This window comes from Mus caroli, chromosome 1 (genome assembly GCF_900094665.2).
Source record: "Mus caroli chromosome 1, CAROLI_EIJ_v1.1, whole genome shotgun sequence".
NCBI lineage: Eukaryota > Metazoa > Chordata > Mammalia > Rodentia > Muridae > Mus > Mus caroli.
The window spans coordinates 161,984,737-162,006,569 of record NC_034570.1 but is presented as its reverse complement, the minus strand read 5'-3'; the positions used below and the strand labels follow the sequence as shown (position 1 = coordinate 162,006,569).

The following is a 21,833-nucleotide window of genomic DNA, read 5'->3' as shown; positions in this document are numbered from 1 at the left end:
AAAAGTCATATGAACTTACAGAGACTGAAGCAGCAAGCACAGGGTCTATGTAGTTCTGTACCAGGTCCTCTGCATATATGTTATAGCTTTGGTTTAGCATATTAATAAGACCACTGAATGTGTGAGTGAGTGGGTCTCCAATTCTTGTGTCTTCTCTTGGGGCTCTTTTTCTTCTGTTGGTTTGCCTCGTACAATTTTGGTGTTATGCTTTTGTGTTCACCTTATTATATTTTATTTTGTTATGTTTTGTTGTTACCTCTTAAAAGCCTGTTAATTTTTTCTAATGAGAGACCGAAAAAAGATGACGTGGATGGGAGGGGAAGTAGTGACAAACTGGGAGGGGCAGAGCAAAGGGAAACTTAATTAAGACATATTGTGTATATCTTAGTTAGGGTTTTACTGTTGTGAACAGATACCACGACCAAAGCAAATCTTTGACTTTAACTTTAACAAAGCAAAACTTTAACTTGGGCTGCCTTACAGGATTAGAGCTTCAGTCCATTATCATCAAGGAGGGAGCTTGGCATCATCTAGGCAGGCATGGTGCAGGAGGAGTTGAGAGTTCTACATCTTCATCTGAATCCTGCTAGCAGAATACTGTCTTCCAGGCAGCTAGGATGAAGGCCTTAAACCCACACCCACAGTGACACATTCCAACAAGGCTATACCTCCTAATAGTGCCACTCCCTGGGCCAAGCATATACAAACCATCATAGTTTTTTAAAAGAATTTATTTTAAAAAGAGATATGAAAACATTAGAATAATGTAGTCACACATTTTGGTAAAAAGAATGCATTTATCTTTAATATATGTTGGGAAACAACTATGGTATATAAACTTAGATATTATGCACAGTTTTTAAAAGGTTGATTTGAAATCTTTTTAAAGGACTGGGCACACAGGTCAGTGGTGGAGCACTGTACAAGGTCCTGTGCTTGTTTCATACAGCATGCATGCAAACCCTCACAGACACACATTCAGTAACACATTCTCCTTTGTCCCATAGAGCCAGAGCTGCTTCGCTGGTTAGGAACACTGCCAGAGATGAAGGCAAGACTCTCTGCTTCCAAGTTGCCTTCTTGGGTGAGAGGAGTTCTTGTCAGGTTAACAGGATCCCGTGAATGATGAGCATTGTGACCACTAGCCAAGTTGCAATCCAAAGTACTCCAGAAGATCTGGCTGAAAGAAGAAAACTCCAGACACTTAGACTTTGATGGCTGTGTTGAGAAGGAGAAGGACCCAGCATGGGGATACACTCCTCCATGAACCTAATCCCAGTTACCTGGGGAAATCCTCTTCCTTGCAAAAGCTCAACCTCTTCAGATGCTAAGAGTTTAGAAACTCTTTAAATCTCATTGGCTTGGCTGACTCTGGTGATGGATACTTACCCCAACGGATCCACAGAACAAGGAAAGAACCAATCCCATATACTGGAGAACAACGAGATATGGCCATGTCAGGTGTAGATAGATGACCTTAAAAATTTCTAACTTTAGGGTTTCTTTACTAATCATTTGAACTAGGAGGAAGTGGGGGAAAGGTGACTGGAAAGAAAGGAAAGTGGATAACAATGAAGGGAAGAGAAGGAGAGGAGAGATCTGAGATCATAGGAAGTGACAAAAAATGATAAGAAAAATTGGTGTGCTTTCTAGGAAATTTCTGGTGGCAAAAGAATGTCAAGATTGGTTTAGCCTTCCTCAAATAGCAGAGAGGGGTGGTTTTGTTTTCTCTGCAGCCGTTCCCACTTTTAAAGGGATAGTATTACCCTTTCTCCTTTCTCCTTTCTCGAGGTCTTGGAATGCTGTATTGACAGGAAGTTGGCCAGCCTAATTGTGGTCTCAGAACCCAATGTCTATCACATTGGATCTGTAGTGAGAGAGCATGCTAGGAGGAGATGAAAAGTTGTGTCTGAGAAGGCTCAGAAGGGAGGAAGAAAATAGAGGTCCACAGCCCATGTGCAGAAACAAGACAAAGATGAGTCTTACTCATGAGACGAAGCCCTGAGAAACACAAAGAGCAATGTCTCCAGGACCCAGGTTCTCCAGAGGTAAGTTATTATGGGCATTGCCATAGTCAGAATCTGAGCCCCAGTAGCTCTAAGAACCTGGCTCAGCCACTCATCTTTAATAAGCCAAATAAAGAGATCAAGTAATAGTGAAGGCTTTGGGGGATTTGTTAAAGAAAACTACATTGGGAAGAGGGAAACATGGTCTAGGAACACCCCCACTATAATCCACACTCGGGTTCTAATATGTAATTTAGGTTTACATAGAAGGCAAGAGGTACACATGAGTAAGCAATCTTAATCAAAGCATGGTCCCACATGGTTTTAATCTCTCCCGCAAGGTGTTCTGGCAAGTTGTGATAACTGTGAAATCTCTTCCCTGGTGACAAGTCCTTTCTCTAGCCTTTTACTCTACCAATATCAGATTCCTGGAGAAATTCCAATTTCTTGGGGTCTGTCTTAGTGTCCTATTGCTGTGAAGAGACATCATGTTCACAGCAATTCTTATAAAGAAAAGCATTAACTTGGGGCTGGCTTACAGTTTCTGAGGTTTAGTCCATTATTCGCATAGCAGGAAGCATGTCAGCATGCAAGCAGAAATGGTGTTGCAGAAGGAGTGTATATCTGGACTGCCAGGCAACAGGAAGAGAGAGAGACTGGACCTGGCTTGAGCATTTGAAACTCCAAAACTCCCCCCACCCCCAGTGACACACTTCCTCCAACAAAGTTGTTCTTCCTAATTCTTGTACAGAAGCAACACTCCCTAACCAAGCATTCAAATACATGAGCCTGGGCGGGGGACTGAGGAGGGTATCCCTATTCAAACCATCGCAGTGTCCATTGTTTTAATGGTCTGATATCCAAAATGAAGGTTACAGTATCTTGAGTGTTACATTGCCCTTCTCTTAGTTTTTACACCTCGGTGTTTTTGTTGTCATTGGTGTTTCATATAATATATTCTGACCATGATGTTCCCTCTTTTATCTTCTCCCAGATCTTCCCCATCCCCCCACCCATCCAACCCTGCATCTTCATTCTCTATTTCTTTAGAAAACAGGCAAACAAACAAACCAGAATAAAACAATGACAAGACAAAGAAAAAGAATGAGAAACACATATACATACAGATACATAAAATCAAAAACCATAATATATTAACAAAAGACCAGACAAAGTTTTTTATAAATGTCCAAACAAATCATTATGAGACACACACACACACACACACACACACACACACACACACACACAACCACCACCACAACAAAACTTTCCAGAATACCACTGAGTTCATTTTGTGTTGGCCACCTACTGCTAGGCATGGGCCTGTCCTTCAGTATGGTTTGTATACCCAGTAAGGCTTCACTGGACAAAACTAAATTTTCCATTGCACTTAGGCTCAGTGGTTAAGAGCACTGATGCTCTTCTGGAGGTCTTGAGTTCAATTCCCAGCAACCACATGGTGGCTCACAACCATCTGCAGTGGGGTCTGGTGCCCTCTTCTGGTATGTCTGAAGAGAGCAATGGTTTACTCATATACATTAAATGAATAAATTAATTCTTTTAAAAAAAGAAAAAAAGAAAGAGATTGACACTTGGAAATAGCTTCTGGGTTAAGGATGGAGGCTCATGTCCACTTCCCCCTGTCAGTTCTGGGATCCCATCTGGCTTAGACCTGTCCTGGCCCTGTACATGCTGCCATGGTGTGGTGGTTTGTATATGCTTGGCCTAAGGAATGGCACTATTAGGAGATGTGACCTTGTTGGAGTAGGTGTGTCACTGTGGGTGTGGGCTTTAAGACCCTACTCCTAGCTGTCTGTTAGCCAGTCTGCTCCTGTTCGCCTTCAGAACAAGATGTAGAACTCTTAGCTCTTCCTGTACCATGCCCTCTTGGATGCTGCCATGCTACTTTCTTGATGTAAATGGATTGAACCTCTGAACCTGTAAGCCAGCCTTAGTTAAATGTTGTCCTTTATAAGAGTTGCCTTGGTCATGGTGTCTCTTCACAGCAGTAAAACCCAAACTAAGACACATGGTCTCTATGAGTTCATATGTGCATCAGTCCTGTTATATCTGGAAGGTATTGCTTCCTTAGTGTCTCCCATCCCTACTGCCTCTTACAACCTTTCTGCCTCCTCTTCTGCATAGCTACTTGAGGCATCAGTCTTGAGGTGAAATATGCTTGCATCTGAAACAAATATCACATATATAATATAAATAGGAGCCACGGTGAGAAGACAGTGAGTGTCAGGTAATTGGGCATAAGAATAATTTCTCCATAAACCCTTGACTTTAGTTACTTTTGGAAGGATTAGCGGAAGTTACTCCCATTTTAGTTGTTGACTTTGAGACAGGGTCTCACTAGGAAGACTATACTGGCTCCAAAGTATTTTATCCTCCTGCCTTAGTCTCCCAAGTGCTGGGATTAGATGAGCCAACGTGTTTCACTTTCAACAGCTAATATTGAAATTATCTATCCCCAAATGGAGAGTACATTTGCCTCTTAAGAATATCTTTATGCCTGCCAGGAGAGTTATCTGAACATAACATGGGTCACAGAAAAAAAATGCTACTGTAGGTTTGAGCTATTCTGGAAAACTGTGTACATTGGGGCAAAAGGATAGCACTTTTAAATATGGAGCATGGGGTAGCTAGAGTTCTGGAAGTTGTAGACAGTTTCATTAAATGGTCCCCCAAGTCCAGTTGTTTCCAGAGTTAGAGAAACCAAAACTAACTTAGATGCTATTACCTTACCACTGCGATTTACCATTTGTGATTAACTTACCAGGATCTGTGTTATATGGATTAGATGCATCATTCATTTATTCCTTATAGCACTGTAAGAACAATTGCCTTACATTTAAGAAAGCATAGCTTGGAGAAACTAAACATCCTAGTTAGCCACAGATATGACAGTTAAACTCAGGCTGTGATAATTAAACTCGGTTGTCAGTTTGGTGGGCTATGGAATCACCTAAGAGACACATCTGCGAGCATCTATTAAGGACGTTTCCAGAGCTATTTAAATGAGTAGGGAAGGTCTCTACTCAATGTGGGCATTGCCATTCCATAAGCTGAGGCCTCCAACTTAATGAAAGTGAAAAGAAGGAAGCCTTGAACACCAACATTCATTTCTCTGCTTCCTGACTGTGGACATGGTGTGAAAAGCCATCTGACACTTCCACTGCCACGCCTTGCCCGTCGTGATGGACTATATTCTTACCTGTCCTATCTTATGCTGTTTTGGTATGGTGTAGCTGGTCTTAGCTACTTTGTGGGTTCTTCTTTTCACCACCTTATCTACCTCCTGCCAATTTTACCCCCTAACACTAGATAGAAGAGAGAAAAATGATAGAGGGGGGGGGGGAGAGGGGAGAGAGAGAGAGAGAGATCCCTGAATCTAACAATCTAATTTTTTCCCTTTTGTTTCTTCTTTGAGAGCAACTACTAACAAACCAAAAACAACTTTTCTAAACTACCACCAACCGCAAACCTTGACTCCCTGGGACCTAGCATCTATATGCAAGTTCTTCTAAAAAATCACCTAGAATTCTAAACATTACCCAGTTGCAGAAACTATCTGTAAGTGGCAAAACCACACCTCTGCTAGGGCATGAGGCAAATCATAGTCAGCTGCTGTGGACAGTCCAAAGCAGCCCCACGTCCCCACACCTGAGATTAAAACAAAAGCACATTCTTATCACTATAGTATGGGACAATAAAAATAACTAATACAATGACTATATCAGGAGTGGTCCCAGACGTGACTGACTCTAAAATCTAGGACTTCAACGGTACCTGAGTAGGTCTGAAGTAAAGGGGAGTGACGTTATGTGAGCAGATGCTCCTGGGCAACACAGAGAAGTCTGAATCATAAGCCTAGAGTTTCCTTCCTACCTTGACCAAGGAGCACCATACTGGCACAGTCTCTACCTGCGGATGAGACTCTTGCTCTCTCTCACTCATCCACTTCCCTTTCTTTCTTACCTGAACTACTCTACCATTTTTCTACTTTCCCTAGTGGTTCTGATATCTCAGACTGTCCTATAATTATTCAGGACTCAACTCTTGGGAAAGGTAAGGTGAGCTGGCTGCTGGTAGGTGGCTGTGGAGTCAGACAGAAGCAGCCAAGTCTCTCGAATGTCAGTGACACCTTTGAGACTCGATACAACGTTCTCTGTCAGAAGGTGGAGTAGGAACCTCACACCTTTCTTCCTTCGAAAGAAACCAGTCATCTTGTGCCCACCTCAGCTCCCTGGGTCCTTACCCAGCTTACAAGGTAGAGTGAAGTACACTGTGTCGTTCTTGCTGCTTGCAGGATTGCTGACTTGGCAGGTGTAAAATGTAGACTTGTTCTGTGGCGTGACGATGAGATCGAGCACATATCCTGGACTCTTTTTGGGGAAAGGTCCCGAGCTCTCATACCAAGTATAGTCAACATGCTGGTCCTCTACCTTACATGATAGCCTCAGGTGACAGGAATCAGTCGACGCTTCAGTCTTATTGATTTCTATGGAAGGCTTGGGCACAGGATCTGATTTTAAAAAAGTTTATTATGAGACAGTGTGGGTGTGTGCATTTGTGCAGTATTTATGACGCAAAGATTTAGCCAACAAACTGCAAAGGGAGCCAGGGAGGAGCCATACTTGCCATTTAAGATGGCTGTGGACAAGAGTCTCCTACAGGTGGAGCCAGCGAGCAATTTTGCCTTCAGGGGGCTGCGTTTTGGTGGTAATACTAAAGCAGTTCCAGGAGAGGGAGCTCGAGGCCATTATATGCCATTAAGAACAAAGGGAGGTGATGCTCGTCTTTGAGCCAGGTGCCGCTGGGGAGACCAGCTGGCTTTTTTTTTTTNTTTTTTTTTTTTTAATTTTTAATATTTTTNTTACATNTTTTCCTCAGTTACATTTCCAATGCTATCCCAAAAGACCCCCATAGCGCCCCCCACTTCCCTACCCACCCATTCCCATAGATATTTTCTTTATTTACATTTCAAATGTTATCCCCTTTCCTCATTTCCCGTCCAAAAGCTCCCCCCGTCCTATCCCCCCCCCCTCACTACCCACCCACTGCCGTGTCTCTGTCCTGGCATTCCCCTACACTGGGGCATCAGTCCTTCACAAGACCAAGAGCCTCTCCTCTCATTGATGTCCCACAAGGCCACCCTCTGCTACATATGTGGCTGGAACCATGTGTCCCTTCATGTGTACTCTTTGGTTGGTTGTTTAGTCCCTGGGAGCTCTGGGGTTACTGGTTGGTTCATATTGTTGTTCCTCCTAGGGGGCTGCAAACCCCTTTAGCTCCTTAGGTCCTTTCTCTAGCTCCTACATTGTAACCCTGTGCTCAACCCAATGGATGGCTGTGAGCATCCACGTCTGTATTTGTCAGGCACTGGCAAAGTCAGGAGACAGCTGTATCAGGTTCCTGTCAGTAAGCACTTGTTGGCATCCACAAAAGTGTCTGGTTTTGGTGACTGTATATGGGAAGAATGTCCAAGTGGGGCAGTCACTGGATGGCCTTTCCTTCTGTTTCTGCACCAGCTGGCTTCTGTGTTTCCTGACTATCAGAGATACTCAGGACCTGTTCGCCAACCATAACCCACTTCAAGCACCAGTGAGCTACTCTGTCCCTCAAGAATTCTGGAGTTCAGATTCAGAGAGAATCCTGAAGGGCCTCAACCTATACACAGAGAAACCTGAAGCTCTTCACACTGTCATTACAGAATGCTTAAATCTATAAACCTCCCATCTTTGTCTCCATTGTGAATCAGAAGCTCATAAAGAAATATGGATTTGTTTAGTTTGCCCAGATGATGTGATGTCTTTTTCTATGGCTTCCTAAGTACTTAATAAATGTACTGTTTGCTTCATTCTGGTTCACCATGAATTCTTTTCCAAGGGGTAGTCAAGGATCCAGCTTTACTTGAACAGAAATCTCCAAGGGGGAAAGTGAACTCTTTAGGTCACTGGTTTACTTATCACCCACCCCAAACACACACTGTGCCTATGGCCATCTTACAAATTGTAGAAAGCCATGAGACCAAGGCTAGAACACATAAATTTAACTGCAGAACAGGCTAACTGGTCTTTTCCTGAGGAAAATGGGACTTGAGTTATTTCTGAAACTATTTTTATTTAATTCTGGACCAAGGAGAATATAGTATGAACTCCACCTATTTTGAAAGAGAAAAAAAAAAGATGTACGGTTTCCACTTATTCATGGCCTCATAGATTTCTTTGTTCTTGTCTCTATCTGTGTAGCAAGAAGACATACTACAGACTTTCTTGTCCCTTTGGGGACATCCATTTGGGTAAAATTGGATCTTTGATGATCCTACAGAAAAGAATTCTGTGGTGAACCAGAATGAAGCAAAGTTAGTGAGTTTATTAAGTATTTAGACAGATTACATAGAAACAAACATTACACAATTTAAGCAAACTGTAAATAAGTGAAATTTTTTACCAGTTTCTGATTGGGTGCAAAGCCCAAGCATTGAGAATTCTGTCTTGTTAATGGCAGGATCTGTAAGTTCCTGAGGCTCAGAACTCTGAACAGGCCCCTGTTCCTTGGTCTTTCATTTCTCAGCCCTTCTTAGCTCTTCTCCACTCCCTTGAATTGTTCTATGGAGTTTCATAGCATATCTCCTTTTTTTTTTTTTTTGTAAAGTAACAAAGAGTTGATCTCTTTCACTTCCCTCCAAAAACCCTTACCAAATATGGACAAAGAGATCTTACTATCTTACATCATGGTGTCACAGCCACTGAGTAACTGACCAGAGGGATTTTAAGGTGTTAAAAGGACATGTAATGACAATACATATTTGTGGGGTACTTAGCGATAGTTCAGTATGCATCAAGAAAGTTAAGATTTGCCTCCTCAAATATTTATCATTCCTATGGGTTGGGAATCTCTGAAGTGTTCTTTTCCAGCTATTTTGCAATACTGTTCTATAGATTGTATGTTGGCATTCTCTATCCAACTGCTCTCTAGTGACTATGAAATCAATCTTTCACAAGTGAGTGAGAGAGAACACAGCAATTTGTCATTCTGTACATGCTTATTGCATTGAGTCAGAGCTTTAAACCTAGGTCTTTCAGAGTCCAAGGATAAGTCCCTAATCTTATTTCCATATGAACTGGTTAGGCTGGAGCTGTAAGCGGAAATATTTGTCACACTCAATCTGATAGAACTGTCCTTGAGTGCTGTCTCAACTTATCTTTTTAATATCGTTTTTTCTACAAGTCTGATGAAGTCCAAGTTCAGAGAAAATTAAAGTACATTCAAAACAAGTTTAGGTTGCCTACAGGGTGCAATAAGAGAACTAGTGATGAAGTAGTCTTTTTTGTTTCCAGTCTGGCATTGTTTCCTCTTGTTTGCACCTCTTCAGGAGGGTCTCATGTTAAAGGTGTGGTCATTAGTAGACAGCACTTGTGGAAAGTGATTGACTTAAAAAGCTTTGATCTCATCAGTCAATTGATTCATTGATGGATTTATAATTGAATGGGCTATTGGGAAATGGTAGAAACTAGGAGGATCCTAATTTGGAAAGTGTTACTAGGAACATGTCTTTGAAAGGCATGTCTTGTCCTTGACCCTTCATTCTAACACCTCCTTCCCAACCTGAGGTAAGCAGCTCTGGTCCATTGCTTGCCTCTGCCATGATGCTTTGACTCCCAAGGTCCCTTAGCAATGAAGTCAATTGCCCTACAACCTCTTAAGCTATTAACCTTACCTTGTCTGAATTTTTTTCCCAAGGGTATTTTGTCATAGTAATGAAAACCTAACACAATTTCTCTTTAAATCTTAGACTCACTTCAGAAGAGATTTTAAATAGGCAGCAGCTATCAGCTTTGATATCTGGTAGGTCAGGCTCACTATCAACTAGATGTGTCTCCTGGAGAAATGAATTAAGTGTGTCCTAGTGTTCTCTTCTCCCTCTCAGTCAGCGCCCCTAATTCCCAGTAGACCATCAGGGTCCCAGAATGGGCCTTTGTCCCGTGACTCCAAAACTCACCAAATACTTCCAGGGTTATCTTCCACTCGTTCTCAGTTTCACGCAGCACTCTCATGTAGTAGGTACCTTTGTCCTCTTTCCGGACATTAGAGATATGAAGTGCACCATTTGTTTCTTCAAGATCAACCCTGCCTTTAAATACAGACTCGAAGATTGTCTTTGTACTATTATAGTCGTACTCTAAAATCTTCTGATTGGTAGTATGAAGCCAGGTGATACGTTTGTATGGTCCAAGTGGGTCCTTATGGATTTTCAGGGTTACATTGCTGCCGGTGGTGGCATTTATATCTGGTACTGAGTGACCTGCCAAGGAAAGTCAGAGTGAGATCCATCTTGGAGAAAGCAGTGCTATCAGGTGGCCTAACTTTAACTTGAGCTGGTAGAAGAGGAAGAAGTTAGAGCCTATGAAATGGGGTTAGGCAGGACAGGGTGGAACAGAACTTACCAATTATAATCCCAAATTTCTGCTGTTATACAAGAAGACAAAGGATGCTAAGATGATCCTGGTACTATCTCTGATAGCCTCTCAGGCTCTCTTTTCCCCCCTCTCTGTGTCTCTCTGTGTCTGTCTGTCTGTCTGTCTGTCTGTCTGTCTGTCTCTCTCTCTCTCTCTCTTCTCCATCTCCCTCTCCCTCTCCCTCTCCCTCTCCCTCTCTCTCTCTCTCTCTCTCTCTCTCTCTCTCTCTCTCTCACACACACACACACACACACACACACACACACACACCTCAAAATCAAGAAGAGATGAAAAAGAAAGCATTTTGGCCTTGGCTACATGGAACTGACAGTCTTCCCAGAGATAAACCATAAGTACATATAACATGTNCTCTCTCTCTCTCTCTCTCTCTCTCTCTCTCTCTCTCTCACACACACACACACACACACACACACACACACACACACACAGAATTTGAAATAAATCAGTCCTAAGTATCCCTCTATGGGCCTGTTTCCTATTTGTTCAGTTGTATTCAATGAGCACATTAGTCACTGACATCGTTATTATATAATTATAATCTAACATATTTAATACACAAGTGTGACCTGAGAATAAAAACAGATAAGCATTGACTGGGGTGGTGGCGGTGTGTTGCTTAGTTGGTAGAGCGCTTGCCTATAATACTAGCCTTCGGGAGATATAGGCACTATCTCAAGTATCACAAGTTCAAGGTCATCTTTGTCAGCATAGTAAGCTTGAGGCCCTGTCTCAAAAAATCATTAACTGTATAATATCTTGTTACTATAGTAAAAAAAGGGACAGGGTAGGTTTGGACTCAGCCACTCTTTGGAGTATAGAATAGAGACTGGAGGAAAGCTGGGGAAATCTCTTTGGAGCCATAACCACTAATGTGAATTAGAAGATGTTTAAGACCTAATACTTGTTGAGAATCATGTGTCAGTCACTATATGAGAAGGTGGGAATATGTCAGAGTGTTAATCATCAGAGGCCCTTGAGGTAAGAAGTAAATACTCCTGCCAGGGAAACGGCTAGCTGACTGAAGACCTTCAAGTCTCCTTCTGCTCCTACAGTTCGAATCCCCCAGGTTCATCTCCAGATCTGCAGCAGAACACTTTCCTCCCTATCACCCATGGATCACACAGATATTCCCATCCAGACTTCCTTACCACAACCCATTGCTTTGTCCCAGTCTCCAACTCCAGCAGGCACTCCCTGAAAACCCAAGGCCACTCTGACCAGGGAAGCAAGTAGACTGATTATAGATCTTTACTCTCTCTCCATTCCTCCTCCAAGCCCAACCTCCCAGTCTCATCCCCAGTTCTGTAGCAGACCTTCTGCTGTGGCCTTCCCCAAGTCTGTACCCATTTCCAGGGGACTAAGTAAATCCTTGTGGAACACCTTGCTTTCCTCAGTCTATAGACCCCACTCAGTCTTGCCAGTCCATACCCTATCCAAAGGTATAAGTGTCAGCTCCCAATACCCATAGAAAAGATTCCATTTTACTTGAAATCTCCAGTGACCACACCTCCCAGGCAACACACAGATACCATACCCTCCTAAAATAAAGAGATGAAAATAAAAAAACCAAACCAAGGAACAAGACATCCACCTAACAAAGACAAGACCAGATAACAGCACCGAGAGCTACAGTCTTCCAAATCTCAGATGCCTAGATGCCACTGTAAAAACCACAACCAATAATAGCCAAGACAACATGGCTCCACTAGAGCCCAGCAACCCTATGACAGCAGATACTGAATATTGCAACCTATCTGAGGCACAAGAAAAAGATCAAACCAGCATTTATGAATGTGATAGAGTTCCTTAAAGACGAAATGAATATGTCTCTTGAAAAAGTCTATGTAAACACCAACAAACAGTGGAAGGAAATGAATCAAACCCTTCAAGACCTGAAAGTGGAAAAAGAACTAAACCAATCTGTAGGAAATCAGGAAATGAAAAATTTAGGAACACGAACAGGAAGCAAAGAGGCAAGCTTCAGCAAACAGAATATAAGAGGTGGAAGAAAGGATCTCAATCAAAGACACAATAGATTAAGTGGATACATCATTCAAAGAAAGTGTTAAAACTAAAAAACTCCTGACACAAAACATTCAAGAAACCTGGAATACTTCGAAAAGAATATATCTACGAATAATAGAAATAGAGGTAGGAGAAGAAACATAGGTCAAAGGCATAGAATATATTTTCAATGAAATAATAGAGGAAAGTTTCCATAACCTAAAGAAGGAGATGCCTATCAAAGTATAAGAAGCTCACAGAACTCCAAATAAACTGGACCACAAAAGAAAGACTTCCTTGGCACATAATAATCAAAACACTAAATATTCAGAACAAACAAAAATTGTTAAATTTGTTAAAGCAATGTTAGAAGCTTCAAAGGAGCTAAAGAACACGTAATTTATAAAAGCAGACATATTAGACTTATACTGACTACTCAGTGGAGAATCTAAAAGCCAGAAGTATCTGGACAGTGTGCTGCAAGACTCCAAGAGACCCTGACTAGTATACCCAGAAACACTTTCAATTACAATACCTGGAGAAAGTAAGATATTCCATGAGAAAATCCAAAGTTAATCAGTATCTGTCTAAGACTCCAACCTTTCAGAAGATGCTAGAAAGAAAACTCCAACCTAAGGAGGACAACTACATCAAAGAAAATACAGGGAATAAATAATCCCAGACATGCAAAGTCAAAAGAAGGAAAAAAAAAAACACAGTATCAACAACAACAACAACAAAATAATAGGCATCAACAAGTACTATTCATTGATATCTCTCAATATCAGTGGTCTCAATTCCCCCAATAAAAGACACAGAATAACAGAATGAAGGCAAAACAGGATCCATCCTGCTTCAGCTGAGAAACACACCTCAACATCAGGGATAGACATCACCTCAGTGTAAAAGGATGGGAAAATATATTCCAAGGAAATAGGCCTAAGAAACAAGCTGGTGTGGCCATTTTGATATCTTGTACAAACACAAGGACACCCACATTTGTAAAAGCAACATTACTACAGTTTAACCTTCACACACCAATAGTGAGAGGCTTCCATACCAAACTCTCACAATGGACAGGTCATCCAGACAAAAACTTAACAACAAAAAATTGCTGGAGTTAAGAGACATTAAAAACTAAATGAAGCCAATACATGTCTACAGAACATTTCAACCAGACAGGAAAAGAATGCACCTTCTTCTCTGTACCTCATGGGACTTTCAGACACAAAGCAATAAAAGATACAAAAGATATTAAAGAAATTGAAATAACTCCGTGCATCCTCTCTTACCACCATGGATTAAAGATAGATATCAACAACAAAAAGTGGACAAATTCATGGAAACTGAACAACTCTCTACTAGATGGAAAATAGACCAAGAGAGAATTAAGAAATAAATTAAAACCTTTCTAGAATTGAGTGAAAATGAGTACACAGCATGCCCAAACTTCTGGAACACAGTTAAAACAGTGCAAAGAGTCAAGTTTATAACAGTAAATGTCTATAAGAAAAATGAAAAAAACGTGGAACAATCTCATTCTAGTAACTTAACAGAACACCTGAAAGCTTTAGGGAAAAAAAAAAAAAGTAATCACACCCAAAAGGAGTAGAAGGCAAGAAAGAAACTCAGGGCTGAAATCAATGAGATAGAAAGAAAGGAAAATAAACAAATCAATGAAACAAAGAGTTGGTACTTCAAGAAATTTGACATATTTTTTATCCAAATTAACTAAAAAGCAGTGGGTGGATGCCCAAATGAACAAAATCAGAAACAAAAAGGGAGACAAATCACAAGAAAATACTTTAAAGACCTACACTCCACCAAATTGGAAAATCTAAACGAAATGGATATTTTTTTATACATTACCTTTAACAAAGTTAAATCAAGATAAGCAAATTAAACAAACCTAGTGAAATAGAAGCAGTCTCAGGGACTAAAAAAATCTTCCAACCAAAAAAATGATCATGGCCAGTCATGGCTCAGAATTTTACCAGATTTTTCAAAGAAGAGTTAATGCCAATACTCCTCAAATTATTCCAAAAAAATAGAAACAGAAGGACCATTATTCAATTCATATTTGTGAGGCCACAAATACCCTGATACTCAAACCATAGAAAGACTCAACAAAGAAGATAATTACAGGTCAGTTTCCCTTATGAATATACATGTAAAAAACTCAATAAAATACTTACAAACTGAATCCAAGACACATCAAAAGATATCATCCACAATGATAAAGTAGGCTTAAGCCCAGAGATACGGGGATGGTTCAACATACATATATCAATATATCATAGATAGATAGATAGATAGATAGATAGATAGATAGATAGATAGATAGATAGATAGATATAGATTAGATACATAGATAGATAGATATAGATATATCCCACCATATAAATAAACTCAAATTAAAAAAAAAACCACATGATCATCTCTTTAGTTGCAGAAAGCTCTTTGACAAAATCCAAAGTCCTTCCTGATAAAAGTCCTGGAGAGACTAGAGCTACAAGAAACGTACCTAAACATAAGTAAAGCGAGTTTATAGCAAGCCAGTAGCTAACATCAAATTAAATGTAGATAAATTCAAAGCATTTCCACTAAAATTTGAAACAAAACAAGGTTGTCTACTCTCTCCATATCTATTCAATATAGTACTTGAAGTCTTAGCTAGAGTAATAAGGCAACTGACAGAGATCAAGGGAATACAAATTAGAACAGAAGAAGTCAAAGTTTCTTTATTTGAAGATGATATAACAGTATATATAAGTGATCCTAAAAATTCCACTGGGAACTCCAATAGCTGATAAACAGTTTCAAGCAAAGTAGCTGGATACAAAATTAAGTCAGTAGCTCTCCTATGTACCAATGGCAAACAGACAGAGAAACAGGTAAGGGAAACTACACCCTTCACAAAAGCCTCAAATAATATAAGGTATCTTGTGTTAATGCTAATCAAGCAAGTGAAATACTTGGATGATAAAAACTTCAAGTCACTAAAGAAATTGAAGAAGATATCAGAAGACGGATCCCAAACATAAAAGGATCTATGGCTCCAGAACTTTCAAAATTCATTCAAGCCTCCATTTCAGAATTCCTTCATCCTTCCAGTCCATCTATCCACTCTACCATTTGTCGAGAACTTATCTGTTATGTCACAAAGCAGGCCCCACAAAAGGCAATGCTATTGATGATGTCCTAAAATGATGGCCCCAGGCCCAAGCCAGATGAACAGAACTCTTACCAGGTAAACTGAAACCTAAACCCAGCCAGGCCTCAGACACCTTGTGATTTGTGTCCCTATTTGTCAGGGAAAGCCACTATTGCCCTTCTCTGAGCCTAATGCAAGCAAAGTATACCTTGTTCCCAATTAGCTCAAACAACCTATGTCCTCTAGAGACTTGTGATAGTTTGTATATTCTTGGGCCAGGAAGTGGCATCATTTGGAGGTGTGGCCTTATTGGAATAGGTGCGACCTGGTTGGAGTAGGTGTGTCATGTGGGTGTGGGCTTAATACTCTCACCCTAGCTACCTGTAAGTCAGTCTTTGGATGAAGACGTAGAACTCTCAGCTCTGTCTGCGCCATGCCTACCTGGATACTGCCATGCTCCCACCTTCATGATAATGGACTGAACCTCTGAACCTGTAAGCCAGACCCAATTAAATGTTTTTTTTTTTTTTATAAGACTTGCCTTAGTCATGGTGTCTGTTCACAGCAGTAAATCCCTAACTAATACAGAAGTTGGTACCAGGAGTGGGGTATTGCTGTGATAGGCCTGACCATGCTTTTAATTGAAAGAATGTAGATTTGGAGACTTTGGATTTGGAACACAGTGGAATGCTTTAAGTGGGGCTTAATGGATCATCCTATTAGTAATATGGAAGACTGTTGCTGGGAGTAATTTAAACTGTGTTGACCTAGTCCAAGAGATTTCAAAGGAGAAGAATCTCAGAATGTGGCATAAAGACTATTTTTGTGGTATTTTGGCGAAGAATGTGGCTACTTTTGCCCTTGTCTGAAAAGTCTGCCTGAGGCTAAGGTGAAGCTACTCAGAAAAATTGCTTTGACAAAGGAAGTTTCAAAAAAGCCCAGCAGAGACTTTGTTCTCTGGTTAAGTCTTATGAAAAGAAGTTAGAACAAACATAGCAAGCTTAGAAAGGAAAAATATAAAATATGTGGTTTGAGTATTAAAGGGGTACCAGGAAGTGTAATGGAGCAAAACCCTGTGTTCTAGGATATAACAGATTAAGGAAGTGGGACCTTCGGGCAAGATCCTACCCAGCTAAATTTAGATCCAGGCATGGTGGTACACACCTTTAATCCCAGGAGACAGGCATGCTGATATCTGCATTCAAGACTCCTACCCTGTCATATAAAATCTGCTTGCTTTCCTGCCAAGCCATTGCCCTCTACTCTCTGAGACAGTTTTGTTCCAAAATAACCTTTTTGTTCCCTTGGAGTGGTCTAGTTTGGTGGTTTCACTATATTTGCTTACACTGGCTGTTTTGTCCTTTGACTGATGCAGACAGACCAGACACTTGTTTCCAAGTTGCTTCTGATTGGTCCAGTCTATATTTGACCATCCTTCACACAGAATCTTTTCAGTCTAAACAACACAAGTCCACATACCTGAGTTTTGGAAACAGCAATGCAAGTGCCCTGGCCTTTTAAAATACACTGCCCAAGAGAACATCCTCACTGGGACTTTCATTTTATGTTTTTAGATAAAGTGAAATGTGTCCTAGGATGACTTCAGACTCACTATATAGTCAAAGATGACCTTCGATGACAGGCTCTCTTGCCTTAGCTTCCCAGACACTGGGATTATATTCATGTGTCATCCTGTCCAGAATTTAAGTCTGTGGATATACATCCACATTTATTCCCACTCTTATTTCGATGTGAATATATGGCCCAGGTCAGTGATTTCTATTATCTATTGCTATTTTGGTATTTGGAGCCAAAATATTACCTTTTTTTTTTTTTTTTTTTTTTTTTTTTAAATTTGTTTTTTTTTTTTTTTTTTTTTTTTTTTTTAGAAGAGGGATCTGTTCTGTGATTCTACCATTCTAAGTCATGCTGGCCTCTGCCCACTCCAGTAGCATTTCCTCATTGGAAATAACCAAAAGTATCTCAGGCATTGGAACAAAAGTTTCCCACCCAGAGTTACAGAGACAAAGTTTGGAGCTGAGACGGAAGGAAGGACCATCCAGAGACGGAGAGACTGCCCCACCTAGGGATCCATCCCATAAACAGCCACCAAACTCAGACACTATTGCATATGCCAGCAAGATTTTGCTGACAGGACCCTGATATATCTGTCTTTTGTGAGGCTATACCAGTGCCTGTCAAATACAGAAGTGGATGCTCACAGTCATCTATTGGATGGAACACAGGGCCCTCAATGGAGGAGCTAGAGAAAGTACCCAAGGAGCTGAAGGGGTCTGCAACCCTATAGGAGGAACAACAATATGATATGAACTTACCAGTAACCCCAGAGCTCGTGTCTCTAGCTGCATATGTAGCAGAAGATGGCCTAGTCGGCCATCAGTGGGAGGAGAGGCCCTTGGTATAGAGGAATGGCAGGGCCAGGAAGCTGGACCACGTGGGTTGGGAAGCAGGGCAGGGGGAGAGTATAGGGGATTTTCAGGATAGCATTTGAAATGTAAATGAAGAAAATATCTAATAATAAAAAAAGAACATCTAATAAAAAAAGTTTCATTAAAAATAAAAGTTCCCCACCCAATCCATGAAGAACTAACTTAGGTTATCCCAAACAGCCTCTCTAACAAGCCTCAGATGAACACTTGAAGATGGAAGTGCTCAGGATTTGATGATAGAGGAGAATAAATATGCCTTAGAGCCTTCCCACGTGGGAAAGTGCAGAGAAACAGTTGTGAACAGGATGCTGTTCCTTCCTCCTCAACCATCTGCATGTAACAATTCTAATTACTGGATATGTCTGCTTACCAAAGAAGGAAGTGGTTTGTTGGTGGTTAACATCTTGACGCATCCATTCTTAATGGTTATGGATATTTCTGTTATTTCTGAGAGGGTAGATGACACAGGAGTAAAGCGAATGACTGTTGGTTTTAATGTTATACAGCAAAGCAGTGTGTCTAGACCTCAAGACAAAGTGATGGTACTTACCTGTAGATTATATTCGGAATAGAAATGATCCTGCCTCTGTGTATACATATACTTGTGTGTTATAAAAGCATACTTATATTTGTTATGATAGCATATAATTGTATCTCAGCACTTAAAAGTTTGACTCAATAGAATTATGAGTTCAAGGCCAGACTGTGCTACATAGTAAGCCCCTTAAATCACACAAACATGCACACACACAGAGACAGACAGACAGAGAGAATCAGAGACACACAGAGACAGAGAGACAGAGACAAAGAGACAGAGAGAGAGAAAGAGAGACAGAGAGAGAGAGAGAGAGAGAGAGAGAGAGAGAGAGAGGTGTCATAATCTCATATGAAGGAATTACTCAGGAAAGAGAAAAATGTTCTAAAGAAGAAATTCTGATTACTAAAACCATAAATCTTGTATTTTTAATAAAATTCTTTAAGAAAAAATTGCAGCTGAGACTTAAAGGTGTGGTGTCACCTGGAGCTCTCTGATGAGGTCATGTATTTACTTATGTAAATATGTAAACCTATATAAACCCACTTAGAAATTAATTTGGCAATAGATATAAAGACCTTGGACTTAAGACTTGGTGACAATCGCAGGATGTCCTTTTCTGAGACAGGGAACATAGTGAGGTTAGTAGGCCACTTGCCGTGGATTCTGAAGTGTGTAGGAAAGGAGAAAAGGAAACAGAGAGATCACAAGGCATGTGAAAGGACAGAGAAGGGGAAGAGAAGGCTTTGTTTTGTTTCCTTGACTCAGGGAATGAAATGACTTAAATTCTTGTATAAGTCAAGATTCTCAGGAAGAACACAACTGATAGGATGCTTTATTAGATAGATTTATTAGAGTAACTCACAGGCGGTGGCCCAGCTAATCCAACAATGGCTGTCTCCTAATAGAGTCCAAGAATCCAGCATGAGGGTGAATGTCTCAGCTGGTCTTCACTAGACATCAAAATCCTGAAACAGTAAGCTCTAACCCAGGGAAGGAATGGACTTGCCAGCAAGAGTGAGAGCTAGCAAGGAAAGAGCAAAACCTTCCTCCTTCCTCGTCCTCCATAGAGGCTGCCACGAGAAGGTGGGACTGGAGTGAGGACAGTTCTTTTAACTCTAATGATCTAATTATCTAATACTAGCATCCAGCATTCAAAGACAACAGAGGCAAGATCCATTTAAATGCAATGAGCACAGTCTGGATACCGGCAGGAGGGGACTGCAAGATGATGAGTGACCTTTGTGCCCTCTCATTTGCCATAGCAGCTATTGAGAAGGTTCACTTTTTTTTTTAAGTGAAATAAAGGTAACTGTTTTAGAAAGCTTAACCCAATGGCAGTATTCAAAATCAGCTAGGTACAGAGAATGGTCCAAAAAGAGCAGTTAGGACTGGTGAGTGCTACCATTTCATCCAGGATGAGAGACAATGGATGTTGATAGACTTGCACATGTCTGGTTGTTCGAGACAAGGGAAAGAAGGGAACTGGGGATAACTACTAGAATTCTGGCTTGAGAAACTGAACAAATGGATGTGCTATTAATTGGGGCAGACAACAATGAAAGAACAGAAAAGTTGGGTAGGAGAGAAACTATGGGACATGGGCTTTTGTTTTTATTTTGTTTTTTGTTTGTTGAAGACAGAATCTTCCTATTATCTAGCTAGTGTGGAACTTGTCATGTGGACCAACCTGGCCTTGAACTCCCAGAGAGCCACCTGAGTGGGGGGATTAATGGTGTGCACCACCATGCTTGGCTATGGGAAATTTTACCCCTCCCTTCAGTATTATCTACTGGGGTTTCTGCTCCCTTTCCCTTGAGGCCAGCTATGTTGATCCAAGTCAGTGACCCCAGCAGTTGGGGAGCAGAGGCAGTAAGACCAGGAGTTCAAGGTCATTCTTGGTTACACAGCAAATGTGAGGTCAGCCTGGGTTACAGAAGACCCTGTCTCAAAAGAACAGTAACAATAATGTCCCCTCCTCTGAAAGAAGGATGAGCCTTCGTGGCTGCTTCAGTGAACAGAATGCAAAGCTAGGTGAGAACTAACAGGCGGTAGTGGCTGGTCCATCTTAACTGACTGCCGGATGCATTACAGTCCAGACACTGGCCCATGCTGTTCAAAATGCCTGCAGGTGACTCTGGGCTCCACCGTGATCTCTCTGCAAGTAGCAGAGGAACCGTGAATGAACAGTATCTAACGACAACCACCTCTGACTCATGAGTGAGATTAGCTGTAGCTATTATTTTCAGCACTGGCTCTGAGGGCACTCGTTAGACAGAAATAAAAAGTCAGAACGAAAAAACCACGGTGAGTCAAAGTTTGAATACGTGCGTCTGGAAAGTCTAGAGTAGATGCATGAAAAAAAAAGAAGAAGAAGAACAGAAATTCAGATCTGGGGTGGAGGTAAGAGGTTGGGGCCTGAGAGTTCATGTATGCGTATCCCCCACTCGCATCTGCCTCATGCTTTGTGTGTCCCCAGAGCTTCTTGACATTTGAAATTTCATTGAATCTGACTAGAAGTTCCTCGGAGACAAGGAAAGTAAGACATCATGGCCATTTTTGAGTGGAGGAAACTGAGTCATAAAAAAGGCCTACAGGCTGAGCATGCTGGCACATCTCTTTAATCCCAGCACTCAGTAGGCAGAGGCAGTTCGATCTCTGAGTTCAAGGCCACCCTGGCCTACAAAGAGAATTCAGGACAGCAGGACTACACAGAGAAACCCTGTTTCAAACAAAACAAAAAAACACCCTACAGCATGGAGTCCAGATAAAACACAGTTCTTCTCATACCCAGTATAATGCCATTTTCAGTGGCCCCTTCTATAAGGAAGAAGGAGGAGGAGGGAACAGGAGGTTTCCATTAGATATGATGGAGCAGGAGCACATGCCAGAGCGAAATGGACTCTGGGGACAGGCTGTTGGAGAAGAAATAACCTGGGATGACACAACAGCAAGTATCTGGAGAGCATAGCTGGGGAAGTTGACAGTCTAACATACAGATAGTTAGACTAGGGGTAATTCCCTCCCCCCCCCACCCCCCTTATTGCACTAGAGCTGATTAAGTCCATAGGGCTCTGAAGTATTACAGGGCTAACAGAATTGTATTAGGATTAATAAAGTTTATTAAAAACCATTTCTAGACCCTGAGATGAACCCACACACCTATGGTCACTTGATCTTTGACAAGGGAGC

The 21,833-nt window shown here is 41.1% G+C and overlaps 1 protein-coding gene across 1 annotated transcript; it reads right to left on the bottom strand.

Moving 5' to 3' along the window:
- Positions 1-717: 717 nt before the first annotated feature.
- On the bottom strand, positions 718-11,656 carry Cd48 (CD48 molecule). Its single transcript, XM_021165141.1, has 4 exons — positions 11,647-11,656; positions 10,021-10,323; positions 6,274-6,540; positions 718-1,180 (listed from the first exon to the last, which is right to left on the bottom strand). Exons 1-4 carry the CDS (start codon positions 11,654-11,656, stop codon positions 1,101-1,103), a joined length of 660 nt encoding a protein of 219 aa, XP_021020800.1. The 3' UTR covers positions 718-1,100.
- Positions 11,657-21,833: the final 10,177 nt, after the last annotated feature.

Excerpts from the sequence above, each read along its gene's own strand:
- Cd48 (XM_021165141.1), bottom strand. Across the intron at positions 6,541-10,020 it reads GATAACCCTGGAAGTATTTG|ATCCTGTGCCCAAGCCTTCC; the intron begins GTGAGTTTTGGA and ends TTTTAAAATCAG. Across the intron at positions 1,181-6,273 it reads CACTCTACCTTGTAAGCTGG|CCAGATCTTCTGGAGTACTT; the intron begins GTAAGGACCCAG and ends TTCTTCTTTCAG.